The sequence below is a fragment of the Theropithecus gelada genome, chromosome 11 (genome assembly GCF_003255815.1).
Source record: "Theropithecus gelada isolate Dixy chromosome 11, Tgel_1.0, whole genome shotgun sequence".
Taxonomy (NCBI): Eukaryota; Metazoa; Chordata; class Mammalia; order Primates; family Cercopithecidae; genus Theropithecus; species Theropithecus gelada.
The window spans coordinates 40,477,143-40,491,985 of NC_037679.1; the positions used below are offsets into that span (position 1 = coordinate 40,477,143).

The window sequence follows — 14,843 nt, forward strand, 5'->3', positions numbered from 1 at the left end:
CCAAATTTGATCTTATACTTTTTAAAATAAAAAATATGCATTTCTTTCTAAGAATATATCAGGCATTTTAAAAAACTAAGTAAATGGATCATCTGACTATTACAATAATTGCAGCTGTATATAAAACAAACATGATCATAAGAGCATTGCAAAATATTCATGTGATTTTACCCTTCTTTCATTTTACCTTTTCTTCTAGAGCAGCCATTCTTTCCTTTAAGTGTAGTTGTAGGCGTTCATTGGATTCAGTCAGAAGTCTATCAACAGTATCCGATAATCTCTTGTTATGCTCCTCATTCATTTTCTCTCTTTGCCTAGCCTTACATTTTTAAAAATGACACAAAAATCCATTCAAAAATTGTTTGAGATTATTTTTATAGCATTGCTAGTTTTAAATTGAATTTAATTTTAGATCTGTTTTGGTTCAAGTGGTGGAAACTTCTTCAAAGTCTAAAGGTCATATCTGTAGGTTTTAAATACAACCCATACTCAATTAAAGGCTTTCTTCTTATATGCAGAATACGAATTCATAAACCGATGATTGGGGGGGTAATAGTTCTTAATATACATACTCTTTGAAGTTCTTGATTTTTCTCTTCAAGTTGGCCCTCTAGATGTCTCATACGTTCTTCAATATTTCCATGTCTCTCTTCAGCCTGTTAAGAAATATGAAGAATGCACCTGAAATGTAAGATTTGGTTAACACTTTTCCTCTAAATAAATTGAAATAAAATGTAAAGCAAGCTACTACCAACTGCAAACATAGTTTTTAAAAAATAAACTTTCTTCAAACAGGCAGCTGAACAGCATTGCTTGAAATGTGTCAGCTACAAAGGCCTGTTACATCCAAGCATCAGCAAAACATTGGAGTTATTTATGAGCAATGAAATCAGCCAAATGTAACATGCAGACTGTGCATGGTTTGAACACAAACCTGCCATTGTCCAATCTTAAGCTCCTGAAGCACTGAACTGCACAGATGGTTGATTATCAATAAATAAAAGTAACATAATTTTTATAAATGAAAAGAAAAACTTAGATGGATTCTATTTAGCAATAGAAAGTAAAGTCCAGTAGGACTACCTTCCTACGTATGGAGATCATTTCTTGTAGTTTAGCTTCCATAACATATTGATAATCATCAGATGAGGTAGAAGAGGTTGGATCAGACTAACGAGTCAAGGAAAAGGAGAGGGACAAAATTGAAAAATCAGAACTAAAGACACTGACACTGAACAGAACATAGCACAGAATGCTTAAAAGAAAAGTGTGACAGCAAATTTGATACTTTAATAGACAGAATTTTATGTGGAAAGAACTACATTGATATTTGGTGAACACGATGCAGTTGATGGTTTTAAATAAAAAATAATATACTAAAATAAAAAGCTATCAACCTAAGATATGAAAGGTTAGTGATGGCTGGCAATGAAAGACTACTACAGAATGAATAAAGCAACTCTGAAAGAGTTATATAATAATTGGAATTATGGGAAACCAAACACCAGAATATGTCTCTGATAGACTGTTAGAAGTTTATATTTGGGTTTCTTTGTCTATATTACTTGAAAATGATGGAAACAGTAGTATCACAATGTTGAGGAATATGCTAGACAATGACTCAGGTGTAATTAATTTGGAACAAAATTTATTCTAAACCTTGCTCTGTAGAAATAAGATAAAAAACTAACCCGGGGGTTATTGTGAGTAGTCCCCAGTTCAAGCAAGATTGAGCTTCCTCAGCAACAGGAAAACTTATGAAATGATTTCTGTTCTCTGAATGCACACTATGGTCATTGGTCTAGAATCGGCCTACTCTCAGATACTTGATCTCAGATATTGGTCTAATGGTCTACTCTCAGATATTGATCTAGAATTTAATGGCCTACTCTCAGATAGGTTTAATTAGAAATTTTAAAAGAAAATGATTGAAAGTCCTCGAATTATCCAGTGATAATAATGCTGTGAGAACAAGAAATCTTGTTTGTGACTCTCCTAAATGACACCAGGGGCCAATTCCAAACTGTTTCTCCACTGATTTGTTGCTGTGGAAACAAAATAGTGCCTCAAGTGAACAGGCGGCACAGTTTCCTTGTAAGCTCGTGTTTGCCCAGTGCCAAGGTTAGATACATGTCTTGGAAGTGACTGTCAGGTTACCACAGGTGCAGAGTGTTCAACACATGTGACATTGTTTAAAACAAAATTGTTAGTATGTTATGCAAGGATTACATATGAAGTTACATCAACATTTTAATCATTGCAAGTTAAATAATTATTACATCTAAAGGACTCTATGTCAGGACCACAAAATTTAACTCCAGAGCATATTCTATCACATTTTATAAGTTCATTCTAAAACAGTGAAACTCACTTTATGCCAATATAGAACTATATATAAATATGCCATGCAGTAACTGAAAAGAAATAGTAACCTATTCATTTGATTCAGATGCATATGTACTATTTTATGCCATAAATTCAAATTTAACCTATGAAAGCAAACATTTAACATTTCAATTCTGGTGTGCTTATGCAAACTATGATTCAACATTTACATTTTGTAAGGTTTTCCTTCCGATATTCTTATTTTATAAATGTGGAAGATAATAAAGACATAACAAATAACTAATTTATTTCTTCCAGGTCATCCTCAAATTTCCAATTTAGAAGCTACACAGAGTTACCTTGGTCCCCAAATGCCATAACTTTTTTATAATATTATTTAAAATTTAGAGTTAGATTAAGAATATAGTAAGTGGATAAAAATGTTGAAATTATATAATCTAAATTCATAAAGGTATCTGTGATCTTTCAAAATTACATTTTAACATGCAGTTATTGGTGTTTAAATTAGATGACTCAAGACACCTGAGACATGAATATTTCAACTGCCAAAACTGTGTCTTCAAAAATACAAGTTTTTAGAGGTCTTTAAAACTTCTAGTTCTTTCTGTTTACTTATTAAAAACACATAAAACTTAAAAAAAAAAAACACACACACACACACACAAAACACCAAAATTTTGAAAATTCACTTCAGAGATAAAATAAGAATTTGGTCCTGTTTAAATTACTGTTACTGCTGATACATTTTATTGGTACTAGAAATAAATAAAATACCTCATTCAAGATGAATTATGTCCTTGCTAAAGGAATATGCATTTTAATTAAAAAGTAGATATAATAAATCATAAGACTGGGAGCCAAAAGTAATCTTTATTGGTTAATTGTGTATAAACTCACCAAAGCAAAAGTTTTAGTTGTATCCATAGCCATTAATCAATAATTCTGACTTTCTAAAGCCATAAATAAGCTTCGCCTATACACACGTGCGCGCGCAAACACACACATACATCAGAAGGAGAAAAATAGTTTATCAAAGAATGCATTCAGACATCCCTTCTAAATAATATATACTGGGACCAATTTTCAACCAACAGTGCTGATTTTCAGTCTATGTGAAAACTACAGTTTCAGCAATTGTTGTAAACACGAAGATCACACAGAAACAGTCTGCTATTTTTTATACTCCTTGGTGAAAAACTGTTTATCTTGGTTTCACTCCTTAATATGATACAGGAAAATTTAAAATATACTAAAGTTTCAGGATGAACTACAGGCAGAAATGGTTTTGAGAAGAACATGAACAAACTCAGAAAGGGAGAAGAAATTAAATTTAAAGAGAAAGACCTAGAAAAAAGAAGAAAAGTGATAGTAAAGTAGAAAAAAAGTATATTGGTAAAATAAAATGTCTGAGGGGTTACTAAGAATATCATTCAAAATATAGCAGGAGGAACCCATGTTTAAGCTAAGAAGAAGTATTTTTACTTTAGTGAGCAGTCAAAAGGTTAACAAAAGAAGAAGACTGTGATGATCCATAATAGGGAAATATCTGAAACAAATTGAAACAGAAAAAACAACAGGTATAAAGATAGACCCTAAAGGTCTTGAGAACAGAGTACAAGAAAAAGTACAAGGCTGTTGAAACCAAAAAACTTGGTAGAAGAAATGAAAGGGTGATCCTCAAATGTTAAAAAAAAATACAGGCAAAAGGAATGTGTTCAGGATAAAATCTCAGTACTTAAGGAGCTTTCATAATGAATAAAATACGGTAATAATATAAAAAGTGTATATTTGAAATATGTTGTTGACATAGCACTAGTCAGAAAAGAAAGTGACAAAAAGGAGAGTGAATTAGAGCGTTTGAAGACTTTTTGGAAGAATTCCAATTTTCTGAAAAATGAAATCAAAGAAGTTCAGAGACAGTGGAATTTTGGTAGTATATTAGGGAGGAGAAAGCTGAGGGGAGCTATTTTTTGTGCCCAAGGTAATATTTTATATATGTATATATGAATGAATTTAACAGAATAGACAAGATAAAAACAAAGAATATAAGGCACCTAATTCCGGTTATTTTTACATATTCTAAATCAATAATTCTTGGTAATATTTAATATAGTATTTTTATGTCAAATATTATATTTTAAATTGTTTTTATTCTCAGTCTATCAAACGTTAATGTGGGGCAGTGATTTTCTGAATTGTAAATGGGGGGAAATTGTAGACTTTCTTGTGTTTTAGTCAGGATAATACTGATCATTATTTTAAGCTACAACTTTACAAAAGTTATTTTTCGTATTCAGTCACTCATCTAACCCCCCAAAACAGTGAAATTGAAAAAGATAACTCTTTTTGAAAGTCCTTTATGTTCTTTAGATGAAAGGGCTAATTATGCATATCTTAGTCTATGTTTTAGTCATTTAAGACCTGTGTTTGCAGGAAAAAAATGAAATAATACCAACATATTTAAATATTTTTTTCAAATTAAATGATAAATTTATGTTTATCTTAGAAATCACACATTCCTGAAATTGCCATAGTAGTTTACTGGCATGGTTTGTGACTACAGAACGATCCAAATTATAATCCCATCTCAATCAGTTTTAGCAAACTAGTTACTCCAACACTCTGCAAACGAGCAACTGTTTCAACGCTCTCTAATCCTGCTCTACTTCGTCAAAGGTTTGCCTTTCATTACCTGCTTAACTGTCCTATTTTAACCAACAGGAAGATCAGTCCACTGTTCATTTTTAATTAATTGCTTTTTTAGAAAATCATGCGTGTATGTCTACTTCATTGCTGCATCAATTATTTTGGGTAAATCCTAATCCCATAATTTTAAACTTGAAGTCCAAATACCTATCATACTCATTTACTTTAGTGGCCTTGAAAACTTAGCAAATATTAATGATTGTGTAAAAATATAAATTGTGTGATTATTTTTGAATTCATATCAAATGTCAAACAGGCTTTTAGTGACAAAATGCGCTTTTATATAACTTGTGACATGTACACACACTTCAAAATGATACTATTTCCGTTTGACTGTCAGAGGTCAGAATAGTCCTTTTAAACATTATAATGCTTGTAAAATTCCAAAATATTCAGATAGTTGCAGAATCTACCAGCCATATTACACAGAAAATTTTGAACATTCTTCAGAGTATTATTGATTTTAATTTTCAGAGGAAATTACAACTGTAAAACCGCTTTCTGACTGTTTAATTGTTTAGACCTCAGACTTTTATAAGTCTAACTTCCCACTTCTAACAAGTTTTATACTGTAGTTGGGGAGGAATCAAAAAGTTATGATATTTTGTATACTTCTAATAGCAATTGATGTGAAGCCTGTTAAATTGTTATGTCTCATATAGATAACATTATCGTTTTTGTTTGTCTCCAGGATTATTCTTACACAAATATTACCATGGAAAAGTAACTATAACAATGACATGAAATTTTACTTGTTTTGTTAATGTTTAAATAGGCAGGGGGATCATCACATTTGTATAACAATTATTCCTGCTGGCATAAATATGTATGACAAGAAAAAACTGACTTAATAACAGACATATAATAAAGATTAAATAAACTTAATTTTCATAAAGCCTATAGAAAATCTTTATACATTTCATTTTGATTGCTAATCCTTTCGACAAATATATCTAGGTTGACCAATTGTTCTAGTGCAGTACCTTGGTTAGGGCTGCAATTCTCTGAGCCAGTTCAGCCTCTACTTCAGGCAAGGTTTCAGCCTTCCTCATGGTCTGCTGCAACTTTTGTTCAGCTAGCTCAAGACGTTCTTGTAACTGTCTGTTTTTCTCTTCCATCTGAAATGGGAATGGGAGCAGAGACACTTAAAGAGTCAGAGTTTGGATAGCAAACACCAGTCGCCGGGGGCTTTGCACTTCAGCCATGATTTTAGATTTAAAATCAGCCACTACCACACCTAAATGTGCAAAGTGTTGATTGTTGTCTTGTTTTCATATATTGCTTATCCATTTCCTTCACAAATTTAAGCACATTAAAACAATGAAAAAGTTCTTACCACTGGCAGCAAAAAGGAAAGAAATTACTCATGAGTATAAATTTTAACAAAGGGAATATGGCTCAGTACTAAGACATCAGATATACCACCATAGCAAAATATTGAAAATCATAGTATTTAGACTGGAGTGGGAGAGGTACTGTAGCATGATGATCCAGGCTCTGGAGATAAGGTTGGCAAACATTTTCAGTAACAGGTCAGATAGTAAAAATTTTAGGCCTCATGTACCATATGGCCTCAATCCCAAATACTCAACTGTATTGTAGCACAAAAACAGTCATAGACAATGATTAAATGATTGGGCATGGCTGTGTTCCAATAAGACTTGATTAACAAGAGAAGGCAACCAACCAGCTTTGGCCCATAGCTATAGTTTGCCTATTTCTGCTCTAGAGCCCAATAAACTTAGGATTCCACTATTGGCTCTGGTGTTTAGTAGATGTATGATCTTGGGAAAGTGTGACTGTCTCTGAACTGTAGTGTCTTCAGTACAATAACTCTACCTACTTCATAGGTGGTGGTTAGAATTAAGTGAGGTAATACACGAAAACTGTTTAGCACAATTTCTGGCTCATGCCTATATGAAAAGTAAGTCATAGTCATTACTTGTATTATTATTCAGATAAATAATTTATCTTTCTAGAAAGGAAATTTCACACTGAAAATCATATTTGTTTTGCCAGAGAATTTTAAATTTTAGAGAATGATTACTCAAACATCTGTCAAGAAGTACCCTATTTTATTTACTCCCTGTTTTGTGAGAATGATAAGAATGCATGGACCAGAAAAAAACCAAGACAGAGATACTGAACCTGCCGTAGGATAGCTTCTTTATTTGCTAACTCATTTTCTAGTTTATCATTCATGTCATGTATGGAGGTAGATTCTCTCTGAGCACTGAGGTAACGCTTTTCAAGGGTTGTAATTCTTTCTTCCATATCTTCCTTTTGTGCCATGGCCTACAATTAAAATAATTTTAAAAAAGCAAGTCAGATTCTCAGATTGTTTAATTATTATCTTGTTAAATAAAAAAGAAACATAAAAACTATTGCATTCTTGAAATAAATACTCATTCCTTTCTTTTCATTGAAGGAATGCAAGATTTCAGGTGACTTTTCCCAACTTAGTTGTCAGAATTATTTTTGTATCTTTGGTTAACCAAAAGCATTTTGCTGTCTAAGAATACAATGGAGCAGCTTTTGAAACTGTCTACTGTAGAACTGGCACTCTTGTAAGAGAAGTGGCAGATAAATTAGTTCATTATGCAGTAAAATTAATTACAATTATGAGTAGAGTTGCAAATCATAAAATTGTTAAAATGGCGACTACAGTTCTAAATTGTAAAGCAATCTTCAAATAGATAACAAATACCATCCGTATTCTTACCTTTATGTTAAGAAAGAGGAACTATGTGGTTAAAACAGCAGGCCACAAAAAACAAAAAATAGTACATTTGGATCTTATTTACAAGTTTACCAACTGACTTAGACTCTTAACCATTTACCTAGTTATATATGTTTCAATTACATAAGAGTTTAAAGAATTCCAAGGATGCATAAACATATGAAAAAATCAAGTTCAAGTGGAGAAAATCATGGCATTGATAATATTTTAAACAGTAATTTTTAAATAATAAAATTTATAGGTAGTAATATGGAGATAATTTTACCTTACTCACAGCTTACGTGGAAATTTATTGGTAGTTAGATAACCTACTTTATTGACAAGATGTTGGGGGAAAATCAAGTGCAGAAGTGAGGCTCATTGGCCTGGAATGGTTTCCTGAGAATGTGGGAAGCTTCTTTGTATAAGAATCCTGGAATTGAGGAAATGGCAATAGTTTCCATATCTTATTATCCAGAATCATTTCATCACTTATTCCTAATCAGTGCCTTTGCCACTTTCCTACAGGGTCCAGAGCCAGTCCCATCACCTATAATAATCAGATAAGCAGACAGCCTTTCTTCCAATTTTCTTTCTTTCTTTTTTTTTTTTTTTTTTCAGATGATAACTCTAATGAAAGGACAGGCAGAAGAAAAAGTAAAATAAGGAATAAAATAGGTAATGTCCTAATCTAATAAAATAGCAAGACATAAATTTTGTTTAAATAATAAAGAGAGAAAATACCAGAAGTAGTGGATAAAAGGGTTGACATTAAGAATTTCAGGGAAATGGGATGAAAACTTGAAGTGAGATGCTGTGTGTGTTTATATATGTACCATCTTTATACATGCCGTTATTTGACTTTGAAAATTTTTGTATACATAAAAAATTAAAATTAATTAAAAAGTAATAGATCAGCCAGAGGTGATGGCTCACACTTGTAATCCCAGAATTTTGAGAGGCCAAGGTGGGCAGATCACTTGAAGTCAGGAGTTCAAGACCAGCCTGCCTGATCAACATAGTGAAACTCCGTCTCTACTAAAAATACAAAAAACTTAGCTGGGCATCATGACACATGTGTGTAATCCCAGCTATTTGGAGAGGCTAAGGCCTGGGAATCACTTGAACTTGGGAGGCGGAGGTTGCAGCGAGCCAAGATTGCACTGCTGCACTCCAGCCTGGGCGAAGGGCAAGACTGAATTCCAAGAAAAAAAAAAAAAAAAAGTAATAGATCCACCATGAAACTCATCGTGTTGTCCCTAGTCTCCTGCTCACCTACAAGTTAGCTCTCTCTCTTGTATTTTTTGTCTTTTATTCTCCTTACTTTTCCTCCACCCTGCTGCCCAAGAGATATTTCTAAATGCTACTCTGATCATACTGCTTCTTGGTTTCAGTACTTTTATTTCTTCCCCTCCATCTTCAGGGTAAAATCTGAGCTACAAAGCCTAGAAAAAAAAGTGGTTTTGTGACCTGATACTTCCTTACTTCTGTGTACTGGGGCTAATAACATCCCCCCAAAATTTGTGTCCACTCTGAACCTATGAATGTGACCTTATGTGCAAATAAGATTTTGTTGACATAATCAAGTTAAGATGAGGTCACACAAGATTAGGATAGGCCCTAAATCCAATGACTGATGTTTTTATAAGGAGGAGATTTGGGGACAGAGAAATACGGGGAAGAAGGAGGAAGGCAGTCAGAGAATGGAGTTATACAGAGTTATACTGCTACCAGTCAAGAATGCCAATGATTGCCAGTAACCATTAGAAGCTAGAAGGGGTGAAGAAGATCTCACTAGAGCCTTCAGAGAGAATATGGCCCTGCTGAAACATTGATTTCAGACTTAAAGCCTCTAAAACAGTGAGTAACTAAATTATGGTTGTTTTAAGCCATCCAGTTTGTGGCAATTTGTTATGGCAGCCCTACAAAACTAATGCACTCTGTGACTTCATGTCTACCTGGAATATGTTTTGTCGTCTTTGTCTAGCTCAATCATACTGACCATCAAGACCCAGTCAAAAGCTACTTGGTTAATTATGTTGACATTAAAGTGCAAAAATAAAAAATTAAATTTAATCTATGAATTCAGCAAAAATTAGCCAGACTAATTTTTAAGAAATATTATATACATACCCCTAGATTTTAGGCATCCCAAATAATGTCTATTATTTAAAACACTTCTTATTTTCACTTTTGACGTTTTCTACTTTATATATTTTTTATCTCAGTGATGGTAGAGTTTTTATCTTAGAGGATCCTTTCAGAGTGCTAAATATTGTATTCTGTCCGTTTCACTTGCAAACAGAACTCTGGGAAAATTTCGTGGCCTGAAGAGAAAAGTCTAAAGCTAACCTGTATAAATAAACTTCTTACTACATTTTAACAGCAATAAAATCAACAAAAGACATACACACATTTCTCAAGAACATGAGCATTGAAGTAGTACATACTTGCTCCAAATGCTAGTTCGGGACACTTACTAACTCTGTTACAAGGGTCAATGTTGCTCACCTTTTCTGTGCTTCACCTTCTTCATATGTTATGTGACTTGAGATTCTAATATGTAGCACATAGTATTGCTGTTAGGACTCAGGAAGTGCTTTGTATGCTGTCTCATGTAGAAAACACCCTCGATAAATAATAGTCTTTTTTTATTATTAATTACTCTTATGTACACAATTAGATGATCTCACTCTATGACATACATTACATGCAGGAATTTTTGCATTTTGTAATTTTGGTACTGCATTTTTTGATTCAGTGATTCATGTGGGAGATTCAATTTTTAACTGCAGGCTGTGTTGCCAAAAATAAACTGGATTTACAAGTCAGAGAAATAGCTTATCCCTCTGTCATTTGAAAAATTCAAAAAAGGGAGCTTTTTCTAGTCCCTAAAACTTGCTACCTACAAAAAATGAGAAAAACTAAAGATTCAATTATCTCTTGACCTGAAGTTTATATATAAATTTCATATTTTTTGTATCTAATAAATATAACTCTCTGGTAATTTAGATCTATTAAGGTGAAAAATATAACTACATGTTTCAGATAATAGAAAAGGCAACACTGATATGTATTTAATTCATTTAATCACATAGTGAAATTCTGAAGAACTGTTAATAGGAAGTTGGAAATACAAGATGGTTTTATTCACAAAACAAAATGTAATTAAAATACTCCACCGAAAATTTTAGCTATTTGCACAGCTATGTATGTAATATATTATTATCCATACATAATTAATAATCCTCTTGATTAAAAACTGGAGAGATAAGCTACTTTTATAAGATTGTCTATTTTTCTAATTTGAGTGTTGTGTCTAGCTTTAATCCAACTCACCTATTCTTCATAGGTCAAAATCAATTTAAGGAGTTTCGTTTGAAGACAAAATGTAAAACGAAAGTAAATTTTGGATAGGTTTCTTTTTTGACAAAGAAAAATTACAAAAATATATTCTGAAGCCATCAGTGGAACATATTTATAAATTAGATTGTTGCAAAAGTAAATGCAGTTTTTGCTACTCAAAATAATAGTTCATTTTTAGATACCTTAGAATGTCCTCACATGCAAAGCAAATTACCTTTCCATTTTTTATTATGTGGTTGTTTTTTTCTTATTTCCTAATTTTTCCTCAATTATTACAACAAACATTTATTACCTGTACAATTTATAAATTATACTATGTTAGAAATGTTATACGAGTATCAAGAAAAGGGAGCTTATTTTTTTCTATTAAGAAACTTGCAATCCGTGGCTTACGCCCATAATCATAGTCCACTGGGAGGATGAGGTGGGAGGATTGCTTGAACCAGGAATTTGAGACCAGCCTGAGCAACATAGTAGGACCCTGTCTCGACAAAAATACAAAAATTTTCCAGACATCATGACACATGCCCTGTAGTCTTAGCTACTCCAAAGGCTGAGGTGAGAGGATTGCTTGAGCATAGGTTCAAGGTTGTAGTGAGCTGAAAACACTACTGCACTTCAGCCTGGACAGCAGAGCAAGACTCTGTCTCTAAAATAAATAAATAATGTTTTAAGAGAATAATTAAGAAAAGAAAAAGAAACTTGCAATCCAGTTGACTCTCTGTGACCATAACCCAGTAAAATATTATTCAAGAAAATAAAAGCTTTAAGTGCTAAGTAATCTGTTTTTTTTAACTATGTGATTTTCACATCTTCTTGCTTATTGGAAAAAAAAAAAGATCCAAATATCGATTATTTAGAGAACAGTTATATTGTAGCTGCATTTTATGATAATTGCTATCACTGAATTAATTATTACGCTGTGTTGATTTTGGAAGTAGTTCATAGTGGAAGAAGCACAGGTTTTGAAGCCATGCTGATCTTGTTTCTCTTCTGTGCTGCTGGGGAGAGAACTGCATAGACCTTTGGCAAGTTACTTTACCTCACTGAACCTTATGGTTCTCATCTGAGAAAAATGGAGATAATAATTAGCATTTCCCCTTTTTGCCAGTTGTGAGGAATTTGAGAATTTCCATGTAACACAACTGTAATAGTTTTCACATGTGACTGTTCCTTAAAAAATACTTCATAAGCCACAGGCCTGGGTCTTGAGACCTGAATATTTCAGAATTAGTTTATTTAGCCTTCACAGTGCTCTGTGTGTGTGTGTGTGTGTGTGCATACAAAAAAAAAAAGTGATACATCCAGTAATGCAGGCTGAGTATAGGCCCTTTCACAGGTCTCATCAATGCCATCACTTCCTACTGTCTTGCACCTGGCACTTTCTACTTTTCCATTGCCAGCCTGGCTCTGAAAATATTTGTGTTTGCAATCTCCTTTCAAAGGTGGGTGATGAGAGATATTCCTTTCTCCAGAAACTCTTCCAAAATATAAACATAGACACGATGGGGCTGATAAGAGTAGTTGTATTTTAAAATAATTCCACACGAAAGGAGAACGTTTTGCCCATGAGAATAGATTCTTAATCAAAGAACACCTGGCATCAGAGGAGTGCATTTTCCATCTGACTGGGCGTTTTGTCACCTACATTCCGAGACTATTAGTATCAAGGAGTTATTTTTAAATGGGCAGTAAGAAAATGGGAATTGGATGTTGGACCTTACCTGTAAGTGATGCTGGATTAGATGAGCATTAACAGAGCAATGAGTACTAAAATGAAAGGAAATCATCTATATCTCCAGAACCAAGAGAATGAAGACAGAGAGAATGAACAACAGATCAAGAAGTGAGCCCGATGATTTGATAGCCAGAAATCCCAGTAATTCCTTATTAGTGATACAGAAGAGAGGTTAAACTGTCTTTAAGAACTCTCTGAGTTGGATGAAGAGGAGAGATGCAGCCATGAACTATTAATTCATAAAAAGTTGTATCATTATCTGTGTTGCAGTGGAGCAGTCTACCACTTCATGCTTCATCTATCTCTTTTTGTTTTGTTTTGCTAGTAGGCATCATCTTAGTACATATTCTGATATCATTCACACCTTCTGATATTTACTTATAAATATCTATTCTTTCAGCAAAGATTTTTTGAGTGCCTATTATACAATCAATAGCTGCATAGGTACTCTGAAGACAGCAGTGAACAAAACAAGAAAAAAAAATCTTAGCCCTTATAGATGTTTAGGAATAGTTGGGGAGGGAGGCATATGATAACCAACTATATCAGTAAAATAAATATACATTGTGTCAGGTGATAGAAAGTCCTGTGGGATAAGCAAACAAAAGAAGGAGAGTGTATATGTGTACATAGCAAGGTCAGGGGACATTTCACTGAGAAAACAACATTGAACAAAAGGCAGAGAGAAAAGAAAATGTAATAAAACAGGTCTGGCTTGCTTAAGAGGTCACTCCAGTTGAGCAGAGCATGGTCGGATGAGACAGTAGATGATCTCCAGGAGGTCAGGAAGGTGGTATTAGAGAGATTGTATATGGCTTATAGAGCACTGTAAGGGCTTTGATAATACTGTAAGTAGAATAGGTAGTCATTAAAATGTTTTAAGCAGAAAAATGACATGAACTGACTTACAGGCAGGCAGCTTAAGCTGCTGTGTTGAGCACAGACTGAGGTGAGCTGAAGGCATGAGCAAGACCACCAGGGAACAGATGACTATTGAAATAATCCACTGAGAGAAAGTGATTGTGTAGAAAAAGAAAAAGCCACGAAGATTCTGAGAAGAGGTCCCATTATGAATATTTTGAAATTGTAGATAACAGGATTTATTGCTGAATCAAACCAAGTGTGTGAGGGGAGAGATCTTAAGGACAGCTCCAAGACTTTTGGCCTAAGCAACAACAATAATGGATATGGAAGACTGCAGGAGGGTCTGGTTTGTTGAGAAAACATCAAGAAAAGAGTTTGAAAATGCTAATTTTGAGATATCCCTTAGTGATTGAGAGAGAAACATCGGGAAATTAGGAAAGAAGAACAAGCTGGAGATATTAGTTGGGAGTCCTAAGATGATGGTGGCTTTTGGAGCCATGAGACTGCAGAAATTTACCAGGGAAATAAAAGTAGGTGGAGAAGGGAAGACACTCCAAGGTAGGGGAGGAGAAACAGAAGCAGTAAAAGAGCCTGCGATGAGGTAAGCAAGTAAATACGGATGAAAACCAGGAGAGGAGAATGTGCTATTAGCCCAGTGAGGAAGTCCTCTGGAAAATGGATCAAGTGCTTAAGAGGACTGAGAATTGAACCCCGGATTCAGTAACATGGAGGCCAATAATGACTTTTATGAGAAGAGTTTTGGTGGAACAGTCAGGGAAAAAGTAAGATAAAATTGGCTTATAAGAGAATGGTAAGAAAAGAATTGGGTACATAGAATAGGGCCAACTTGATGAACAACTAGCTAATTAGATACAAAAAATATTTTTAAAAGATACAAATACATTTAAAATATGTAAAAATGGAAAAGGCAAAAAGTCAGAAAACTCAATTTCCACAAATATAATTTTCTTTTTAGTTGTGAGTGAAAAGGTGAAAAAGTGAAAAGATTCTAAACTTTCACCTTAGCAGGTAAAATGATTTGACAGTGTTACAAATCAAACGTCTCCTAGTATCTTTTGTAGTAACTTAAAGTACTCTCTTTTT

At 33.6% G+C, this 14,843-nt stretch overlaps 1 protein-coding gene across 10 annotated transcripts in view; it reads right to left on the reverse strand.

Annotated features, from left to right (window-relative positions):
• The window catches only part of PPFIA2 (PTPRF interacting protein alpha 2), a 516,020-nt gene that overhangs the window by 112,825 nt on the left and 388,352 nt on the right, over positions 1 to 14,843 (reverse strand). For 8 of the 10 annotated variants that reach the window (XM_025402781.1, XM_025402785.1, XM_025402783.1 and 5 more), the window contains 4 exons: positions 7,201 to 7,347; positions 6,036 to 6,170; positions 573 to 656; positions 188 to 319 (listed from right to left, as the gene is read on the reverse strand). In XM_025402781.1, the coding sequence (XP_025258566.1) occupies positions 188 to 319; positions 573 to 656; positions 6,036 to 6,170; positions 7,201 to 7,347 (498 nt within the window). Of the gene's footprint in view, positions 1 to 187; positions 320 to 572; positions 657 to 751; positions 877 to 6,035; positions 6,171 to 7,200; positions 7,348 to 14,843 lie in introns of those variants that run through there. The other 2 variants (XM_025402789.1, XM_025402790.1) reach the window with 1 other exon arrangement.